Genomic DNA, 22,202 nt, shown 5'->3' on the forward strand with positions numbered 1-22,202 from the left:
GTCTAGTTTTTAAAAAATGCACAGGTTTGGTAGGTTTCCCTAGGTGCCGGCTGAGCGAGAGGCCAAAATCCACAGCTAGGCACTTTGAAAAAAAGATGTCAGATTTTAATGTAAAAATGGGATGTGTCGATGTTGCGTTTCCTGTCGCAGGCACTAGGCTTACCCACACAAGTGAGGTACCATTTTTACCGGGAGATTTGGAGGGAAAATAGAATAGAAAAACAAAAGTGTTATTGACATCTATTTTGAAAAATGCACTGTAATTCACATGCTAATATGGGACCCCGGAATTCAGAGATGTGCAAATAACCACTGCTTCTCAACACCTTATCTTGTGCCCATTTTGGAAATACAAAGGTTTTCTTGATACCTATTTTTCACTCTTTATATTTCAGCAAATTAATTGCTGTATACCCGGTACAGAATGAAAACCCATTGCAAGGTGCGCCTCATTTATTGGCTCTGGGTACCTAGGGTCCTTTATGAACCTACAAGCTCTATATATCCCCGCAACCAGAAGAGTCCAGCAGACGCAACGTTATATTGCTTTCAAAAATCTGACATCACAGGAAAAAGTTAGAGTAAAACGTGGAGGAAAATGGCTGTTTTTTTCAGCTCAATTTAAAAATATTTTTTATTTCAGCTGTTATTTTCTGTAGGAAAACCTTGTACGATCTACACAAATGACCGCTTACTGAATTCAGAATTTTGTCTTCTTCCCAGAAATGTTTAGCTTCCGGGATCCAGCATTGGTTTCACACCCATTTCTGTCCCTAACTGGAAGGAGGCTAAAAGCACACAAAATAGTAAAAATTGGCTATGTCCGAGTAAAATGCAAAAACTGTTGAAAAATTTGGTTTTCTGATTCAAGTCTGCCTGTTACTGAAAGCTGGTGATTTTAGAACCTCAAACCCCTCGTTGATGCCATTTTCAGGGGGAAAAAACAAACAAAAAAAAACCCCAGAAGCCTTCTTCTGCAGCCCTTTTTTCACCCATTTTGTTTTGTTTTTTTCGTTTTTTAAACGAAATTTTCGCTGTATTTTGGCTAATTTCTTGGTCTCCTTCAGGGGAACCCACAAACTCTGGGTACCTCTAGAATCCCTAGGACGTTGGAAAAAAAGGACACAAATTTGGCGTGGATAGCTTATGTGGACAAAACGTTATGAGGGCCTAAGCGCGAACTGCCCCAAATAGCCAAAAAAGGCCTGGCACCTGAGGGGGGGGGGGGGGGGGGGGGGGGGGGAGGGAAAGGCCTGGCAGCGAAGGGGTTAAAGGCAAGCCCATGAACGAGTGAGATTGATGGGTGTGCGGCGGGCATGGTTAAAACCCACAGATCGATTACAACGGGCCAGAGCGCTTGCACGCTCAACCTAAAAAGGAAGCAAGCGTTTGAAGAAACTGAAATTATTACACTTACTAACAAACAGATAGCACCTAAACAATAAAAGAATGACGTATGATCTGAAAATACAGGACAAATTAAAGTGATTGCGTGAAATCTGTCCTACTTATGCCCCAAAGATGACCGATATGCATATCTGTCTTTGTGCACTATAAAAGTACTAAAAAAATAATTCGAAATTTCTACTGCATTCAACTTGTTTAAAATAGTTTACCTTTCTACCACATTTGAAGCTTTACCTGGTAACAACCTTCGTTTATTAAAACAAAAACCTTTCTTAAACTGCCAGAAATTCTGTTCAGTCGCCACATGATCATTTTCGGAGAAAACAAAAATAATTCAAAGGTTATTTGTAGGGGTGGGTAAAGAAATCCGCTCCGCTGGTGGAGTTTGCAGAGTTTACCACTCCGCACAGAGTTCTGAAAAACTCTGCAAAGTGACATGGTCACTGGGGATGGAGTGGCACTATAACCAGCATGGGAGTGACCCGAAGGTGGCCCAGAGGGTCAGTCAGTGACCTCTGCATCTCTGTGGGCCCAAAGGTACTTCAGAGGTTACTGCCACTGCCTGAAAGATCTGCAGCATTGTCTCCTTAAGGACCAGGATCTACTGCAGGGTAGACAGTGGCCATGGAAACCTCATGTGTTCTGGGACATGCCGTGAGATGCACGAGTCAGAACATGACAGCTGAGTAAGGGCCTTGGAATTATTTCTGTGCTTCCGCACGTCTGAGTGGTGAGAGGGAAGAATCCAGTTTGGCCTTCTTGCACTTGTGATGCACTTAAAGATTAATTTACTAGAGGACATATCAGGAGATTGATTTGGCATGGCAGTAGTCCCAAAGAGGAAGGAGACTCTAGGGCAAACGCTCAGGCAATCACAGTACCCCACTCTTCTGGTCCAATGCAGGCTACCATAATGATCTAAGTCCTCTATGCTGAAAATCTTCAGATCTCCTGGTAGATGTAGGGGCAGGAAGATATACAGGAGACCAAAGTCCACTACAGGTGTAAATCACCTCTTGGTGTAAACTCCAAGTGCACACTTGCAGTGACACTGCATTCTCAGGGGAAGCAAAAAAACAAAACAAAAAGAATTCCCAATCAGTTCTGTCTGAAGACTCCATTTGTAGTATGCCAGATGTCATCTACTGAGTTCTACCACACCAGCATTCAGATAAACTGCCAAATGGTTGGCCTTCAGATTGATTTCCTGGGAGTCCAGCCACTTCAAGGGCCACAGCAAATCCAGGTTCCTCAAAACCCACACAGCATTGGTTGTTGCAGTACCACATGGCAGTCACGTGGTCCTTCAGGACCTGAGTAGGTCCCATTTAGATGGAGAGGAGAAAGGCCTACAGAGCCGCCTGAATGGTGCATAGTTCTAGCAGGTGGCTGTTCCTCAGCTCTGCTGGGGATTAAAGCCCCCTGATTGCCACCTCTCCCAGATGACAGCCAAGAACCAGTGAGGATGCATCTGCCACTACTGGGAGCCCTAGGGAGGGTAGGGAGAATGGTCTGCTGCAGGTCAGGTTGGTGTCAGACACCATTTGAGGATCTAAGCTGCTGCCTCCGGAACAATTTTTTCACAACAGCATTTCAAGGTTTTGAGCTCATGGCAGGAGTAGGTGCCACTGCAAAGCTCATATGTGCCAATGGGCCGAGGGACCAATACGATGCATGAGGCCAAGAAGCCTCAGAACAGTCTGCAGAGTAACACAGTACTGGAAAAGTGGAAGCAGCTTTGCATGCCAGTGTCCAGGAAGGACCATATGAAAGGTATCTTCTGCATAGGCTGCAGGTTGGACTTTGGCTCATTGATGGAAAACCCCAGGGATGACGGAAGGGCCAAAGTTGTCTGGGGTGGGCCACGGTTGACTGTAGCACGGCTGCCTAAAGCCGCCAACAGCAACAATTGGAACCAAGCTGCACCTGACTGTTGAGACCCAACTAGGGCAAAAACGGTCTGAGCAGGACAAGAATTATTTGAATATGGCAGGGTCTAACCTGAGGTAGCATTGTGGGCAACAAAATGATTGACTGGGCTGATGCACAAGTAATTGCCAGTGACCGAGATTAATTGAAGCATTCCACCCATCTTTACTTCAGTGCAATGGGTAAGTCCACACTTGGGTCTCCATGCTGATTTTGCCACTGTAGCTAAGCTGCACCGAACTGATGGGCCCCAACTAGGGCAAAACAGTCTTGGGTTGCTTGTTTTCCAGCTCAAAGAGGTCCTGGCTTGGTACTTCGGGTTGCACTGTCTTTACTGGAGTATGGTCAATACTGATACGGTTGGTTCTAATCTGAGGTGGGTTGTGAGCAAAAAAGAAATTATCGGCTCAGAAGCAGCCAGAGTAATTACCAGTGGCAGAGATTAATTCAAGCATTCCCCCTATCAATTTTAGGTATACTTTGGTTCAGCAGCAAGTGCGAGACGTACAGGAATCACCTACAACTGGGCCACAAACAAGGATTAAATTGGATGCCTTGAACCATCAGAAAAAGGTGACCAGGAACTTTCTAATCTTGAGCAAATTACCTGAATGGACTACCATTTTACTCCTACTGGTTTCCTCATGATGTGGAGGCTCCAACATTCAGACCCCCTAGTGCTGCGATGGGGTTGTGGTCACTGACAGCAAGAAGAAAGTGGATTTGTGATACCATGCTCCCCAAAAAAAAAAAAGTTTTAAGAGCATGGGCACATTGGTAAGATTTTTCTTGAGGGAATAGTTTTTAGATTAACTGTCTAAGGAATTGGTTACTGCCATTTCTTGCACCTGGTAATGCACTTTTAAGTGTTACTTATTCCAAACTACATTTATCAGACTCTTCCTCGTAGCACCTTTTAGGTTTACATTACTAGATTTTACTATAAGCTCCAGGTGTGCTCTTAGGATGGCATCAGGAATTTAATCAAAATCCGTATCACTGCATTGGACTGGAGGGAAAAAACCAAAATAAGATAGAAGATACTATTTGAGGAGCGAATGTTGGCTGTATCTCTGCGTTATAAACACTCAAACTGTTCACGTTGTTGGGAATAAGATTGCTTTTTGCCTCCATCCATGTGGGCTAGTAGCTCAATGAAAGCTTATTAAACAGGCACCCACACCAGACTGATGGGCCTTGTCCTTGATACGAGTATGCAGGCATGCTCACAAGAGACAAGACTCCTGTCCTCAGACAGACATATGGACTCCTCACATCTCATCCTTCTCTACAGATCCTGAACCCCTTTCTGATCATAAACTGCATTACGATGGTCTGACCACTGCTCCTTACTTCTAGCATTATGAACATTAACTTTGGGACTGATTGTAGGAACACAAGGATCAAAAGACAAATTAATCTTTTATCGTGAAAGATATCAGCAAATGCTACAACTTTAAAAGGCAGTGCTATATCAGCGGGAGACAGCAAAGATATTTGGGATGAAAGATATGATAATATGAAAGAAAGAGGAAAAAATAAGCAAGTGAATGTGTGAATGATAAAACTAAGATTTGAATTGAGGAAAATGGCATCAAGCAAACAGGCCACAATAGGACTTATTTTGCTAGTGCATGTTTTCAGATCTAAATTTTAAAATTTGTTGAAAGCTATTGATCACCAACAAGTCCTTAACACTGGAAAATAAATTGTGAATTTGCCCTCTACCTCATTCGTCTAGTAGAGTTATGCCTATATGGACTGTTCTCAAATCCTGAAACCATGCTCAGAGTAATACATATCAAACTCCTGTTGTGTAGATTAGGAAAATACCTGCATCTTAATTTAGGGTTCCGCATGGGTTGTCTTTAGTCAGAAGACAGGACAATGCACCACCAACAATATATTATGGGAAAACTTGAAACCAACAACTGGGTGTTAGTTACGTTATTATGTCTCTATGTTTTCCAAAAACTGAAATTGATGTACAATTAAGTTTAGTTTCTTGTTTTCGCCACTGAAAAATACTAGGGTGAAACAAGCTAAATTACCTCATTATGAAATTTCAATTTAAGGCAGAGACTAAACAAATGATTTATAAGAAACATATCAGAAGCCATTGCAATCTGCTGATAAATCAGCAGGATCAATGGTCGATCTAAAAGGGTGCGAAGAGGCCAAGTAGCAACCTTGAACAGTGGACAAAATTCTATGTTTTAGGCTTTGAAAGCTATTAAAGGAGCCTTTATATTTTCTGGCATTGACAACGCGGCACAGGTGAGTCTTCCAAGGTTATCGTTCACTTTCACAATCCAGGACAGATATCAGACTAGCAGAGTCCGGAACTTTGCACAATGCAAAGATTTATACAGAAAGGGAAACACATGACTAGGACGCTTCCAAGATACAGATACTATCTGGCCTAGTGTGTTCACAGCTAAAGAAGCAGAAGCTGAAGGCCAGGGAATAAATGTGTATTTTAGAAGCAAACTTCATGAATTGTTTTTGCCTCCACCGTTTTCTTACTCTGACAGCATCAAAGCTTCTACTCATGTGACAGCAGACCGTTGTAATGACATTAGGAGCAGACATTCTTTTGTCAGTAAACAACCTTCCTAGGCATCAAAGCTGGGGTAACCTGAAGGAGGGGTATTAAAAATACAAGAATTTCACTGGAATCTGTCTGGGAATGGATTTCATTAACCAGGCCCTCTTCACTTTTCAGTGTTTCAATAGATGGGCTCTGGCTAAGCCACACTCATTGTCACAGTCAAAGATCAAGGGCACATTTGCCAGACTGGCCTATGCATAATATCACAAAATATGTATCTGACTGTATTATACTCTGAAGGTGCTGCAATTAGTAGTACATCTGTAGTGCGTAAAAAGGTTTCTGACCATGCTTAGAAGGGCGAAGGGCAGAAATTAAATCTTTATAAATGCAAATCATCACAAAAGAAAAGGAACAGCCTGTTCCACTTAGCCCATTTAAAAACCTTTTAAAATATTGACTCCAAAGAAAAATTAGTCCAGGTTCAATAAAAGGTTAATCATGAGCAGGTACAAACTGAACTACATCGAACTACAAAATCCTCAAAATGGGGTTCCACAGTATTCGGTTTAGGTTTTTTTAAAAGTTCAGCGTCCAGAGAGACTACTGCAATGGTGGAAAGGGTGATCTCACACTGATATATAGGAGGGTTTTGTAGACTTTCAGATCCGAAGCAAGCTCAGCAGCTGTAAAGAGCTTCCCCTATTACAAAAAAATTTTTAAAAAAAAATATATATATATATATATATATATATATATATATATATATACACACACACATATATATATTTACACACACACACACACACACACTTGAAAATAGTAAATTAAACAGCTGGTGGTGGAGAAGAGGCTCCCCATTTCACTCGGAGCTGTGAGTGCAATAGCAATGGATGTCAATACTTTTCACACAGTAGCCCACAGTTTAATGGAATACAACATTTATTCAATGGTATGAATGGAAGAGAAAATGACCTGCATACCCTACTCTAACATGCTATATTGTTGATAAAATGCGCTTTTATTGCCTTCTCTAGCACATTAAAAATCCTAATGCTTGCTTAGGACACAATTACTGTAGTGATTAGAATTACAAATTAAATTGATTAATTATACCTGTTCTGTGGACCGTCACCAACTAAGTATTCAACAACTCTGTCCACAACTCCCCGTTCTCGAGGAAGGATAGGTCTTGCTAGAGGCGGACCCGGTGGATGAAGACCTAGTTTACAAAACGAGTGACTAAAAATTAAACAATTGCTTACTGATCATCCATCTTTTACTTCCATTATTTTAACTGCGAGACATACACTGCAGAACACAAAACACTTTGCAATATATTAATAGGTTGAAGCTACTATTAGAGTCATCATAGCAATGTATTTATGCATAGGCTATAGTTGATTGTTTAACATTCCATTCTATGCAAATTTCACAGATTAAAACTCAGAAAATTCTTTTGAGGCCGTACTGTAGATGTGAAGCAAGTTTGCACATAGGACACTGGACACCTAGCCTATGACTGTCTGGCCTTAGCACCTTACCAAACTCAGCGCATATTTTGGATACATTTTGCCAATAAACAGATCTCAACTCCACTTTTACAACTACGTGGGTGCCACGGTGGAGAAAGTCACAACCGCATATTTCTTTCAACGACATATACAACGTTATCCCTCTAACACGCAACACCAGGTGTGCACCTGCCCAAACAGAACCACTGCATAATTAGTGCTGCAGAGGAGCAAAGTGGTCGCTCATGTTTTCTGCTCAACAAGTTTTAGATTTGACTCTAAGGACTCTTGAGTTTATCAATTTTTAGGTCTTGCCTTCCATTTACATGTTAGCAGTCTGTAAGTAAAACCCTATTGTGCGCCACAGTGGTAAAAGTGCGTGTGGGCCAAGGGGTCTTCAAAAGGAGGGTGTTCTAAGTAACTAAAGATGTGGCTTAAAACATGTGAACAGCAATTCTGTGCTTTACACAGCATGCTGCCTACCAGCATGGAGGTGCTTCTTAGCGAGTTTTCTGCTACTACATTCAGACATATCACACAACAAAAAAACATAAGCCTTAAACAAGCCAGACATATTGGCTTTGAGAGTGCTTGTTAATCATTTGATATAAATAAGTAACAATGATATTCTTGTATATAATTTAAAATTATTAATTGCAAACTGTGCATGTGTGACTATCACTACGTGCGCACTGGAGAAAGGCCCAGGACTGGATGAGCATGAAATCTGAACTCCGTTACTGCCCATTTACACCAACTTTACCTTCCGAGCTCTCAATCATGCTCCATCATGAACACCCTCCCCCAATCAGAACTCTCCCAGACACTTAACTGCAACTCAGCTCATTTGTGTCAGAGGCATTGGGTTACCCAACATCTCATCCTTTAAGATCAGACACTGGCCTATCAGCTTATTGGAGAGCATGACCATCCAAGTACTTGCTTTCTTCAGTAAACTGAAGCTATCTACTTAAATCAGGGCAGGCAACCCTTTATTTTGTTACTGACCGAGACAGTTATCCTCTCTGAGAATGAAAGCGGAAGAGGGAACCACCACTTGACATGTCAGCAGGCTTCAACAGGTCCCTTACATCCATTCTGAACATCAGTTAGTAATACTGCCCCATAAGTAGTAAAAAGGGGGGGGGGTCACTTAATGTTTTGTGGGAATGGACAACTGCTGTAAATTGGCGGCTCTCCCACCCCGCAAAACTCACTGTTCCTACACCCCATTTAGAGTCGGGACCAGCAGACTGGCCCATGGGTGGAGTGAGTGTGCGCCTACCCTGTCCATAGCCAAAAGCAGTAACAATATGTGCACAAGGTCACTGTCTTTCATGCATCACCAAGTCTGCACTGTTAAGTACAGCTCACCCAGTACATCTTTCCCTAGCACAGATTCTCCAAGCATGCATGTCAGTCTCGGGCAGGGGAAACAAAAGGCCCAAATGCAGGAAATAAAAACTCACTGTGCATCTGGGCCTTTGAGTTAGCAGAAATGCAAGTGGCAGATTAAAAAAAAAAACATAAGCTGGCTGTCTGGCATTCAGCTCTGCAAAAGAGTGCATCCAGTGCAGCAGTGGATACCCTCTACAACAGAAATTCAATCAGGCCAGGCAGAAACTGCCCCAAAATGAGATGGAGCTGCTTCCCTGGATTTCACCTTGGTACTCAAGACTGGAAAGAAACATGCTGACATGTTACGGGCTTGGAGTGAAGATGACGGAGGCAGATCTAACTCAAGTTGTAGTTGCCTTTATTCCAACAGGCTGTAGGAGACGTCTGCATTTCATAGGAGGAATAGTCTTGGGGGCTGGTTAGACAGACAACTATTATCAGCTGACAACCTGAGGGGCACAGAGCCAGGTATTCCACGTCAAACTCTGGTGTCTCCAGAATGTAACGTAGGAACATTTTCAAATACGCCTAGGTATAGTGCTGCACTGGCGTCAGTGAAACTTCTCAACAAGCACTCTTCTGGCAGTCAGCCATAGAGGTGCTCTTGCACCTACTGCGCTATGGTGTGGAGAATGAATTCACCAGATCACTGGAGGAGCTGGAGCTCTCACTTCTGAAAGTGAAGCCCTTCAAAAGCTTGCCCCTTCGCAATTCTGAGTGGGAGCTCAGAGAGGCGGAGGAGGAGGGAGATACGATTGGTCAGGCAGGTACTGTATCCTAAAATGCCAACAAGTGAAGCTAGGCTCTGCTCCCGCACACTGGTGAAACTCACCCCCCCCATACCTTTCGAGGGACAGAAGTGAAGCCCTTTAGAGTCTGAAATCGAGCAGAACTGAGCGCTATAATGCAACACCAGACAGGCAGGTGTACAGGTCTCTTGGTAACATGCCAGCAGCACCGCAGAAGGAGAGACTATGCAAAACTCTGCTGCTCTCTAGGATTGAGTCAAGGGTAAGGAAAAGTAACTTGACCTAGTAATGCAATGGAGTGTGAGGTGAATGAGAGTTTGGTCCTTGGAGAGCCTTGGAGGCTTCACCACTTCCCTAGACTTTGACAACTGCTGACCGATTCTGCTCCAAGGGCTGTGCAATCAGTTATTCATAATCTGACTTCGGTTACTTACCTACAAGAATGTCTGCAGACAACAGCTGTCCGAACAGGCGTACAGGAATAGGAAGTGAAAAAAAAAAATGGAACCCGAAACCAGCAGAGAAATCAATAAGCAAGCAATAAGCAGGTTCTAATTGACGTCAACAGGCAGAAAAACTGGTGTGCACTCAAATAAGACACTTAAATGTTGAGAATGGCAGATAAGTACAAACTACTTCCATTTGGTAACACGCTGTCTGGTAAATACTCTACTCACCTGCAGATTCCTCACCTTTAGAATACCCCCCAGGAGCCAGACAGGATCACAGTTTTCTCTTCAGCACTCGTTCATGACAGTAGGTGGCACAATGCTCCTCGCATTGGTTCCAATACCCCCCTAGAACTGACCGAGCAGCACCTCACAAGTGCTAACTATGTGTGCCGATGTCCACTTTTCTCATTTTCTCCTTTGCTGGGCCCTCAAGCACAGGGCACAAAACAATTGCAACAGTGTCCTGATCTCAAACTTGAGACCTTGTTAAATAGAGACCACTCCACACAATAGGGAGATGGGAAGGTAGTGTGGAATAAGAGCATCCACCAGACAAGGAATTACTGAAGGTAGGCAGCTTGTTCTTCTGATGGGTACTTCTGAATTGCAGATTCCTCACCTTTAGAATAGATAATAAAGCAGTACCTCCCCAAGGCAGTGTTGTCTTGGGAATGAACTCAGACCACAAAGTCTTGCAAGACCATGTGGGTGAAGTGACCTTGACGGGTCTGGCTGTAAAGGTAGGAGTACTTTGTGAATCAATGCACAAACACCCATGTCTGAGACTGGCAGATTATCAGGATGAGAAACCCCTCATGCCAAAACTTTAGTAGTGGCATTGGCCCTGGCAAAATGGGTCCTCTGGGGGCTCTTTCTTGGCCAGTGTGTAGCAGATCGTGATGCAGAGGACAATCCACAAGGAGTACTCTTCTTCACAGCCTTCCCTTTTTTCACTACAGAAAACCCACAATGAGATGATGTCTACTAAAGGGCTATTGATACAATCAAATGTAAAAACTCAAAGCCCTTTTGGGGTACAAATGATAGAGCATCTCCTCTTGATGGCTTAGGGGGAATGTTGGAATAGTGATTGATTGTTCAATATGGAAGGGAGTCACAACCATCAGCAAAAAGACCATCCAAGTTCTCAGCACCGATTTGTCCTGAAAGAATGTGTATGGCATCTGCATTGAAAGCGACTCCAGTTTACTCACACAACAATCGGACGTAATTGCGAGAAGCAAGTCTTTTTTCAGGGTCAAGAGGCACAGCAAGCAACTACACATAGGGTCAAAGGATGAACACAGAAGAAATGTCAAGACTAAGTTAAGGACCCACTGCAATACCACGAACTGGAATAGAAAATTGTGTCAATCCTTTAATAAGCTCTATAAAAGGAGATTTAAAGGAGGACAGCTAGTCTGGTAAATGCAGAAAGGCTAACTGAGCTGCCAAACAGTGCCCACTGCAAGGCCGGCTAAAGAAAGAACAAACAGAACATACATAACCTTAGCCTGTAAGTTTGCACCACACTGGCCTGAAAATAAGAAGGGATGTGAGCTTGCTCAAACTACCCTAATATTAACTGCTTCAAATAAAATATACAGCCACTGGGAGTTGTATAGTGCAATGTTATATAGCTTATAAAATATATTCACAAACTGAGCACTGCATTGACTGCACTATGGTCACTTGTGTCACATTTTGCTGCATAGCAAATGTTTTTTTTGCATTTTTGACTGAAACTAAGTTTGTCCGGTGCAGCTTTTTTCCCCCTCAAATTTTAAATATATCATAATTGGAATTAGATTTTGGATCCTTATAATTATACATGAGGTTTCAGTTTTAATATTACCATAAGGTGGATGTCTAGGTGACAGTATTAGGCCATCTTGACTACATACACAATTTATATGGGACTCCCTGCTTATAGTATTCATAATTCCAACTGGCTCATCATTCTATGGCTCATGTTCTATTTGACTTGGTCTTCCACCGTGCCCTATTATTTTCAATCATCTCAAGGCTCTGCACTGGCTCCAGGTAGCTATGCAGCTCCTACTTCAAGGTTCTACTGTCTATTATGCACTGCACCAAACTGGCCCACTGCTCTTACAATGCAAAGCTGGGTTGTGCCATGACAAAGCAAATCTGGCCACCATCCCTTCCATATTCAAAGTACAGCAGAATCCTTTTATAATCTGGCAGCCGAGCACTCAAACTCCCTTCGTCTCACAAACCTTTCAAATGCCAAGTTCCTCACTTACAGAAAAAAATAAGACTTGGCTTTTACCACTCTAAGAGTCTCCTTCTACCCACAATCTCCTTTAGAGCACTCTGGACTTGGGTAACAGTACTCTAGAAGTATGCTTCATTTTCCAAAGTCTGGTCCCAACTCTTTCCCCCTTCACAAATGTATAATGCAGTCTACCTAGGATTGGACAAAGTACAATCCCATATCCTCCCCTTCTGTGATCTGCCACCCGAGGGTCCTGATCCCTGCATCACAACTACGAAACACTTAGGCTTTCTGCATTATAAGACTTCCTCTCTCCCCTCACATCTCCTGCTTGAATAGCTGGCAGTCCCAGACTGTGCAATCAAATCCAAAAAGGGCAGGACCAGAAAAGCAGTACTCATTCATGATCACCATAACACAATCAACTGAGATTTAACCAGATATAGAACTGTACTGTAAAATTACTCTTGAAGCAGTCTCCAGTGATTGGTTGTTAGATGGGATTTAATAATAGTCTTATGATTGCTTATAAAGTGCAGACACAGCAAAGTCAGAGTACTACAGGAATACGGGTTCAGAAGATTGACAATTAACTTCTTAAGTAATTGAGCATTATTTCCATAACACAAAATGCTCAGATATAACTGTGAGGGATACATGTGCTGCCTGAGATAGACATTAACCCCCATCCCACCCTACATGTTTAAGCCTTAACGGTAGGACATCTCCACCCCCTGAAAGTCAATGGCCAAGGAGAAGTTACTTGGCACTCCAATAAGCTTAGAGCAGTTTCTGGTGTTTGTGTTTCCAGGGACAACAGCAATATTTGTTACAGGTATTGCATATTTGCCATTGAGTTCTACAGTCCCAGGATAACACACAAGATATGTTTATCAGACAATGTTTAAAACTTGTATTCTTAAGCTAATAATGTATCATGTTAAGATGTGGCAACCCATAAATTTCCCCTTTTAGGTTTCACCTGCACAGCGCTTGTGAAATCTATTGTTAATAAATATCTTAAAAGGGCTTACATCCAATCCCTTGCTTTTCATTGGTTCCTGTGCTTGCCACTTACTTTTCCTTCATTTCTACTGGCTGTAGCATGCTATTTCCTGTTCTTCCTCATGTGTTTGCTCTTATCAGTGTCCCGTGGCCCAAGTACTGTTTTCATCCGCTTGTGAAGCAGAACACATTTTTGATGTTTTGTCTGCATAGCACATGCGCGCACAGGAAAGAGTTCTAAATCACCCACCCAAAAAAATATGGAATTGTGGTCTACAGCTGCTGCTGTCTAGTAACCATGCTCCTCTCCTTCACAGACGTTAGGTTGCATACATAAATGTGCCTCTTCATAATGCACGCTAGTCTTTCTTTAAAGGTCTCGATGTGCGTGTGTTAGAAATGGGGTCTTTGGTTGACAGTCAGGTTACCCCCTCCCTGTTCAAGCAAGGACCCTCACTCTAGTCAGGGTACAAGAGAATCACCCTTAGCTAACCTCTGCTTACCCTCGTGGTAGCCTGGCAGAGCAGGAGGCTTAACTTCAGAGTGCTAGTTGTAAAGTATTTGTACCAAAAACACGCAATAACTTAATGAAAACACTATAAAATGACAACTCAGGTTTAAAAAGAGAATATTTATCTAAACGAAATGAGACGAAAATGACAAAAGTCCAACATACACAAGTCAAGTTATGAATTTCTAAAGATTAAATTAAAAAATAGCGCTTAGAAACACAAAAGGCTTCAATGAGGTGTTAACCCGACGTCATGATGGATTCGTTCCCAACCATCCGACACCAGTGGCGCCGGCCACGGAGTCACGCAGACTCCCAGGTACAGTACCTTAGTGAAGAGTGAAAACAAACCGATGCGCAAAGTCGGGGATTGCGGCGTCCGTGCGAAACGTTGAATCTGCGAATTTCGAGAGGCGGTCATTATGTGGTGCCACGACTTCCACGGAGTCACAGACTTCAGCTGGGCTGCAGCGGTGTCGGGCATGCAAAGGTCAGCACGTTCCAGCGAAGAACACGGAAACGGTTGCAGGCGGCGTCACCGGATTCAGCAGCAGCGTCAGTCCGGAGTCGTCCGAAGTCGATTTCCTCGAATTTTCACCAGATTTTCCTTTCAAGGGCCCAGGGACTGGATAGGGCACCACTTGTCAGGGCAGGAGTCTCGGCAGAGAGTCCAGGTGCTGGTAAGGGAGACTTTGATGGCCCTGAGACTTCAGAACAGAGGTCAAGTTCAGTCCAAGCCCTCGGAGAGTCCTTCTCAAGCAGGTATATACCACAAAGTCCAGTCTATGTCCTCTTGCACAGGCAGAAGTAGCAACTGTAGGATAGCTCCACAAAGCACAATCACAGGCAGGGCAGCACTTCTCAGCTCTTCTCCAGGCAGAGGTTCCTCTTGATGTCCAGAAGTGATTTGAAGTCTGGTTTTGGGTGCCCTTCTTATACCCAATTTCTCCTTTGAAGTAGGCCTACTTCAAAGTAAAGTCTCTTTTGAATATGAAATCCTGCCTTGCCCAGGCCAGGCACCACACACTCACCAGGGGGCTGGAGACTGCATTGTGTGAGGGCAGGCACATCCCTTTTACCTGAAAGTGAGACCACTCCTCCCCTCCCTCCTAGCACAGATGGCTCATCAGGATATGCAGGCTATACCCCAGCTCCCTTTGTGTCACTGTCTAGTGTGAGGTGCAACCAGCCCAACTGTCAAACTGACCCAGACAGGGAATCCACAAACAGGCAGAGTCACATAAATGGTATAAGCAAGAAAATGCTCACTTTCTAAAAGTGGAATTTTCAAACACACAATCTTAAAATCAACTTTACTAAAAGATGTATTTTTAAATTGTGAGCTCAGAGACCCCAAACTCCACGTCTATCCGCTCCCAAAGGGAATCTACACTTTAATAAGATTTAAAGGTAGCCCCCATGTTAACTTATGAGAGGGACAGGTCTTGCAACAGTGAAAAACTAATTTAGCAATAGTTCACTGTCAGGAAATATGACACACATTACTATGTCCTACCATAACCATACACTGCACCCTGCCCTTGGGGCTACCTAGGGCCTACCTTAAGGGTGTCTGGCATGTAAGAAAAGGGAAGGTTTAGGCCTGGCAAGTGGGTGCACTTGCCAAGTCGAATTTACAGTTTAAAACTGCACACACAGACACTGCAATGGCACGTCTGAGACATGATTACAGAGCTACTTATGTGGTTGGCACAACCAGTGCTGCAGGCCCACTAGTAGCATTTGATTTACAGGGCCTGGCACCTCCAGTGCACTTTACTAGGGACTTACTAGTAAATCAAATATGCTACATACACATTTTGTAAAGGAGCACTTGCACTTTAGCATTGGTTAGCAGTGGTAAAGTGCCCAGAGTAACAAAAACAGTAAAATCAGAGACCAGCATACATCCACAACCGGGGGAACAGAGGCAAAACGTGAAGGGAGACCACGCCAAGGAGGAAAAGTTTAACAGCGTGCATGTCGTACTACCCTCGATTTCACCAAATAAAATGAGCCAATTGTGCACCACAGGCTTGCATTGACCACTATACAACACCATATAACGTCAGTGGTGTTTGTTTGAAAAACACACCTTTTCAGATGTCCCCTTTTAGCCCGTTATAGAGGGAGAATTGACATGTTTACAAGGGGGACTTCCACTATCTGAAAGTAAAAAATAAATAAAAAAAAACTACATTGCTTTACCCGCAGCATGTTATCCCTGTTAGTTGCAGTTTCTAATTCATTAAATGGAGTATTCCCTTTCCAAATGGCTGCCACAGTTTAAGCGTTAATGCTCGTTAGTACTTAAGCTCGTTAGTACTTAAACTATTTTTATTTACCAACCCAATGAGAAACAGTGTCTTGACGTCTTCCCTAGCCTGGAGGGTGGAGCTTAGTGACAAACTACGTGAAAGGCTGTTGACTGTGCAGCAGGGCCTCAGTGAGGGGTAAAGCTGCTGTTCACCACGGTTTCACAGAGGGCAGAAGGGGCAGCACACTGTCTCAGGATAATGCATTATTCCACACTGCTTGCTCATTTGACCTGTGGCAGGCGGGGTGAGGGTCTGCCCTCTTTTTCAGCCTTGGGTACTGCTAGCTTCAGAGGTTAGCCACTACAGTTCGGTTCTGGGGTATGAGTGGTGCAGGATCAAGAAGGAGCTTGCTCTGTGTACAACGATCAACCCACACCGAGCGCCTAGAGGTTCTCTCAGAGCATGAGGTGCTCTTTGATGAGGCTCTTCTGGAGGTCAGCAGGATGGCCTTCGAGAGGCACTGTAGTGTATCTTATTTTTTTTTATGGGATACAAGAGTTAGCTTAGCCTGTGGCTTGCCGACAGTGCCCCCATCACCCAGTGATTTTTATATACTTAGCTTGCTCTGTTTTAGCACATTTATTTAATTCTTTAAAGATGGCTGCCTTGTTTTGACTTAGGCCCATGTTTTGATTTGCATTATCAGTGCCACCGCGCTAAGGTGTCAAGATCAGGTGACAAATACAAACTGTAGGTGTTCACTTTAGGTGCTTTCTCTCTTCATACTTTTGAGGAAATTGTTTATATTAATTACCATCCCAAGGACGCCTTGTTATCTACTGTTTGGGAACAAACCTACGTCAGGGGTCCAAGTAGATCTGTATAAAAACTCCTCACTTTATCAGATAGAGAGATTCAGACCAGATGCCATCGCTGCGGCACGTCGCCTTGACAATGACCCAGTCTTCGTGTCCCTGCAGAGTCTGAGCTAGAGACCTCATTTCAAGGTAACAAGGGTTCGGGGCTCTTCTCATGGACATGGCATTGGCAGATTGAGGTTCAACATACCTAGCTCTCCTCTAGGTTAGAGGTTAGGCCTACATGCTAGGGGTATTAGGACATATTACACACTTGGTGGAGGTCTTTGTATTAATGACTCGTCTTTACCATTTTGTTTCTTGCACTGTTCATTAACCTAATCATTGCAGCCCATGCAACTTATCGTAGATTGCAGTTTTACTAAAATAAAACCAATTGAAACTTTACTCCATTTTCTTCATTGCCTGTATGTGATTGAGACATGTTGTTAATGTGAGAAAGGGGTAATCTCCGTTTAACCACAACACTCCCTGAGATGTCACACTCTAGTCCATGCGTAAAGGCTGCCACAACTCCTTTGACTGTTGTGGGTTTTTGGTGAGGTACTGCTTGTGAGCCTGAAGGGTTGGGACAACAGTTGTATTTTGTTGTAGGATTGGCACAGTCGCCTACAAACATAAGTACTGTCATCCTTAAACCAGCAGTCTTGCCTAGAGCAGGAGCCTTGGGAACTGCTAACTTCAGGGGTTAGCCACTGCAGTTCAGTTCTGGGGTATGAGTGGTGCAAGATCAAGAGGGAGGTTGCTCTGTGTACAACGATCCACCCACACCGAGCACCTAGAGTTTCTCTCAGAGCACGAGGTGCTATTTGTTGAGGCTCTTCTGGAGGTCAGCAGCATGGTCTCCGAGAGGCACCACGAGAGGCACCACGACTCATCCAGGGCACTTACACCTCCCTTTCCCGCAAAAGCCTATTGGCCTCTGAACACCCTGGTATATAATCCTGGCACATTAACAAAGCAGTACTCTTGGATCCAAGGGATTCCAGAGACGTCTCTGTCAACCAGATTAGTTGCCATTAGCCAGTTTCCTGGGGGGGGGGGGGGGAGGGGAGGCGAGTGAATACCGCTTGTTTTTAAAACTGCATCACTGATATGCAGCACTCGCTTTGCAACATGTGAAGAAACTACAAATTACAACAAAAAAGTTATTAATCACAAATGAGAAACCTAAGGCATTTACCAATGCTTGTTTAAATTCTGCAACGCAAAAAAATAGTTTTCACAAATATCCATATATATTAATTCTGCTGTTTAAAAGCCCTTTGGTTAATAGCAAACACTGGTTGAAATAGAATTAACACCACTGATCAACTTTCTAACAAACAGTAACAGGATAAGTCGGAAACCACACGAAACAGATCAGAAAATAGCACATAGGAGAGCAGAGTGGCTGTTTAAGTGTCTCAGGGATAGCAGGGCTAAACAAAGCTGGCAGCTCTGTTCTTATCCACCTAAAGCAAGCACGACAAAATGCTTGTGCTTTAATGAAAACATTTACAACATATATTGGGTATTGTTTGAGGCACATAACACTAGATGCTTTGCCTTAATATCCAATTTATATAAATCACTGGCGCTTCTATAGTGAGCACATAAAAGGTATGCTATATATTGATGACAGGATACTGCAACGTTTTATTGCCATTTAAACAAAGACGACATAACAATTAAACGAGCAACAGCAATAGGTTTCAGGATCATAAGGTGCCAGCTGTGGAGAGTTATGGCTAATTTAATATGGAACTCCTGCTTAATCAGATAACCGCTCTGCTCTTTCAGAAGAAACGTTCGCGCGCTTGCATGCTGCCTAAAGATGACCCATTTTATTGGTAACGAAAGAGAACAGTAAACTGTAAATAAAACAAAGTGCCGCTTACCCATTCCAAGCATCGGGGATCCAGGACGTCGTGTTAACGCATTTGAATGCATCACTTGCTGCACGGTTCTCTCAGGTGGGCCACCAGGTGCCGAGGAGTCTTTGGGGACACCGGGTGTCGTCGCCTGCAACGCTGGCACTTGTGGGGATCCTGGGTTAGGATTGGCTGGAGTAGATGCACTTAGATTTCTCTGTCCTACAGTTCGTTGGCGAAGTTCTGACGAAAACATGACAGTTTTTCACAAATATATTTAAAGTAGCTATTACAAACGACCATTATTAACAGAAAAACATTTAAAGATACACGTACTATAAATGTTTCTTTCACACAATTTCAATCGGATCTTTTCTACCACTGCTGTCATGGGGATCTTCTGTGGAATGACGATCAGAAATGTCATGAGCAAACGCAATGGGAATATAGCACCGTGTGCTGGACGACACAGGTCTTGATACTGGGTTCCAAATCCTGCACGGAGATCTTGGGCAAACCTTCAACTTTCACCTGTTGCCAATGTATTCAAAGTGTGGAGCTGAGCAATTTCCCCAATGACACCTGGAGGGCCAGAAATTCGCCCATGTCATTTATGCATCACGTGGTTGGAAGACCACAAAATTGAAAGTACAGTACACTAGTGGGATGGGGTAGCTTGTGGATGATGACAAAAGGGTAGACAATGTTAAAACCTCTGAAGCGTTCCCCAGTAACAGCTTCTATCGAGGTTTAAAAACTTGTATCTTAAATTTCAATAATCTCAATTTCCCTTCAAAGCATCATAATGATCTAGGTCAACGAATCCAATCGGCACAATGACATACCTATGGGAGATTATGAAATTAAGCAGTCCCAGCTAGTGCCAGTTGTATTATTAGATTGACAATGGATCTCATAGCTTTTACGTGCTTATTATGTGCATGATTTTATTACCGAGTACGATTTGTATGGGTTTTCTACTCCTGCAACGGATTAAACTACCTACTTATAGCACATTTGCTCCTAATAAGTCCTTTCAAACTTCTTTAAAATGAAAAACAGGAAGTTTGGTGCTTTGTAGTACATATACAAACTTCTACATAAATCTCACACCTTGAGCTTGATGGCAGTCAATGCTGCCAATCTTTAGGCTTACAAACCTGGTATTATCTTCCATTTGATATAAAATTGCAATTTCGCTGAACTTCAAATGACTTTTTCTACTTAATAAAAAGAATTTGCAATTTACATTTGTCAACAATAGTGCAATGTTTACCCCACTGGAAAAACCTGTATTTGTTCATTTTAATGAAATTTCGCGGGAGCCATCACTAAATGAAACTGGACACAACACGACCATCTAACCAGTGTTCTCGTAGGAACGCTATTTTTATTCATCCACCCACTATTGCACAGAAGTCCCCACATCATTCAATAGTAACCTCTAAGAAATTACGATTTACCAAATTCACTTCCTTCTTACAGCAGCTTCTAATTATTTTTCAATCAACCCCACTATTTTTGTTTAGATACTTCTCTACTGTAGGAAGTAAATCCCACGACCCCTCTATTTATTTTTTGGGGGGAGGGGCTTCATTGCCCAACCCTCGTTTTTTCCTAGCTGAGCTTTAAACATTTCACATCTACAGTATTTTATTAATAGAAATATATACAGTTCCTTTTACAAAATGTATTTTTATGTTACAACTCTAAACCTTTAAAACGATCACTCAATTATAAGTATAAATATAGCCATGTACATGTAATTATAGACAGGCCAGACAACGTGCAACTGATGGCATTAATGAAGTACATCATAAAAAAAAATGAAATTCATAGAAAAAAAAAAACAGTTAAAGTGAGTTATGGTTTAGACTCAAACACCTATAACCACTTAAAATTCATCAATAATAGTTACTGTACACAACACATGCTATACGTTGCAGCGTACCCAACCGCGCAAATCATATTAAATTAGTTATAAGGAAAATATGGCAGGCGGCCCATGTTATGTCATGTGTTGATAACCAAAACAGGCAAATTTCAGGAGGTTTTACTCGTTTGAACCAGAATGCGTTTTTAACTGTTTTTTTGGTGCTATGTACGTTTTATGTTAGGGTTAGGAACATAAATATCAATATGGCTGCATGATGAACCTTGGCGCTGTTGTACATTAATGAATGTAAGACAGAGGTGAGGTGATATTTAATAAGATAAATTCGAAAGTAGATTAAGTACCTGCTCAATGCACTATATGTGGCTTCTTGTCAATGTCTCAGAACATAATTCATACATGAACATGCGATAGATAGGATCGGCACAGACTTAGCTGGAATATCAAGGGGGAAAATTTGACGTGGGTTGTGATAGAGGATTTTCAACTCTTGCCTGGTTAGGTGATGGCTCTTGGTTTATGATGCTGTAAATCGGATAGTTCTACAAGGTCTATGTTTTACATTTGGTTAACACATGCAGCAGAAATAAGGATCGTTGCGCATGGTTCTTGGTTTAATATTTGGAAAAATCTATGGCTGAGATGATGGCTACCCTATCATGCATCAAACCTGCTAATTTTCGAAAGCAGTAAATCATAGGATCCGCCATATTGTTAGTTGCTTCTGGCATTATATAGTCATGTGTGACTAGTATTCACTACCATAACTTAGGAGCCAATGCTGAAAGTTGAAGAAGCTTAACCCGAACTTGTTTTCACATACACAACACTGTTGTGCTGGTAACACTAACATTCTTTGAATGTTTGTAAAATCTGTTATTGTGCCAGTCTGACTGCACTTAGCTCTAGGATATTTGTGGGCAGATCATTGGCCCTCAATTGATCTTACAGATGTACTTTGCTCATATGTGAAATACAGCTGGGATTCTGTGGCAAAGTGATTACCCATGGATACATAGGGTGTTAGGTCAACACAGAAGGTGATGGGATGAATGCTTGCAAAGAGTCTACCCTAGTGGTCAAGTGTATGCTCATTGTTCCACAGGATACAAGCTATATCTCCCGGATGAGGCCTGACCAGAATGAAACAGGCCTGTGTTCCATTGTGCTCCAGTCTGCATGAAGCCTTGCCTGGCAGTTTGGGACAGACTGTTCCCTTGAGCAGCCGGGTCAGTATTGATCTGCATAAGATGGTGTGATGCTATCTCTATTTTACCCCCAGCTCTATCTTGACCACTGCCTCCGTTTTGTGCTTAGCTTCACACACCACCACGTATTTTTCAGCACACAGCTTGTGCAATGTGCTTTCGCTCTCTCACTGAAGGATGCGTACATAACATGGGGGAGTCAAGAGCACATATAAGATGTACCAAGTTAAGAATGTTTACGGAAAGGCAGGAAACACCTCTGTCTTGGAAAAACACTGAGACTTGGCCAACCTCTAGTGTGTTCTTTTCAACACTGACCTGGTACGGGCAGCGTTTGAACAACAACTCACTATATG

At 42.7% G+C, this 22,202-nt stretch overlaps 1 protein-coding gene across 2 annotated transcripts in view; it reads right to left on the bottom strand.

Moving 5' to 3' along the window:
- LNPK (lunapark, ER junction formation factor) overlaps positions 1 to 22,202 on the bottom strand; it is a 478,990-nt gene that overhangs the window by 115,009 nt on the left and 341,779 nt on the right. For both annotated transcript variants that reach the window (XM_069225395.1, XM_069225396.1), the window contains exons 9-10: positions 18,772 to 18,987; positions 7,004 to 7,109 (exon numbers count right to left, since the gene is read on the bottom strand). In XM_069225395.1, coding sequence (XP_069081496.1) covers positions 7,004 to 7,109; positions 18,772 to 18,987 — 322 coding nt within the window. The remainder of the gene's footprint in view (positions 1 to 7,003; positions 7,110 to 18,771; positions 18,988 to 22,202) is intronic.

The sequence above is a fragment of the Pleurodeles waltl genome, chromosome 3_1, assembly GCF_031143425.1.
Source record: "Pleurodeles waltl isolate 20211129_DDA chromosome 3_1, aPleWal1.hap1.20221129, whole genome shotgun sequence".
NCBI lineage: Eukaryota > Metazoa > Chordata > Amphibia > Caudata > Salamandridae > Pleurodeles > Pleurodeles waltl.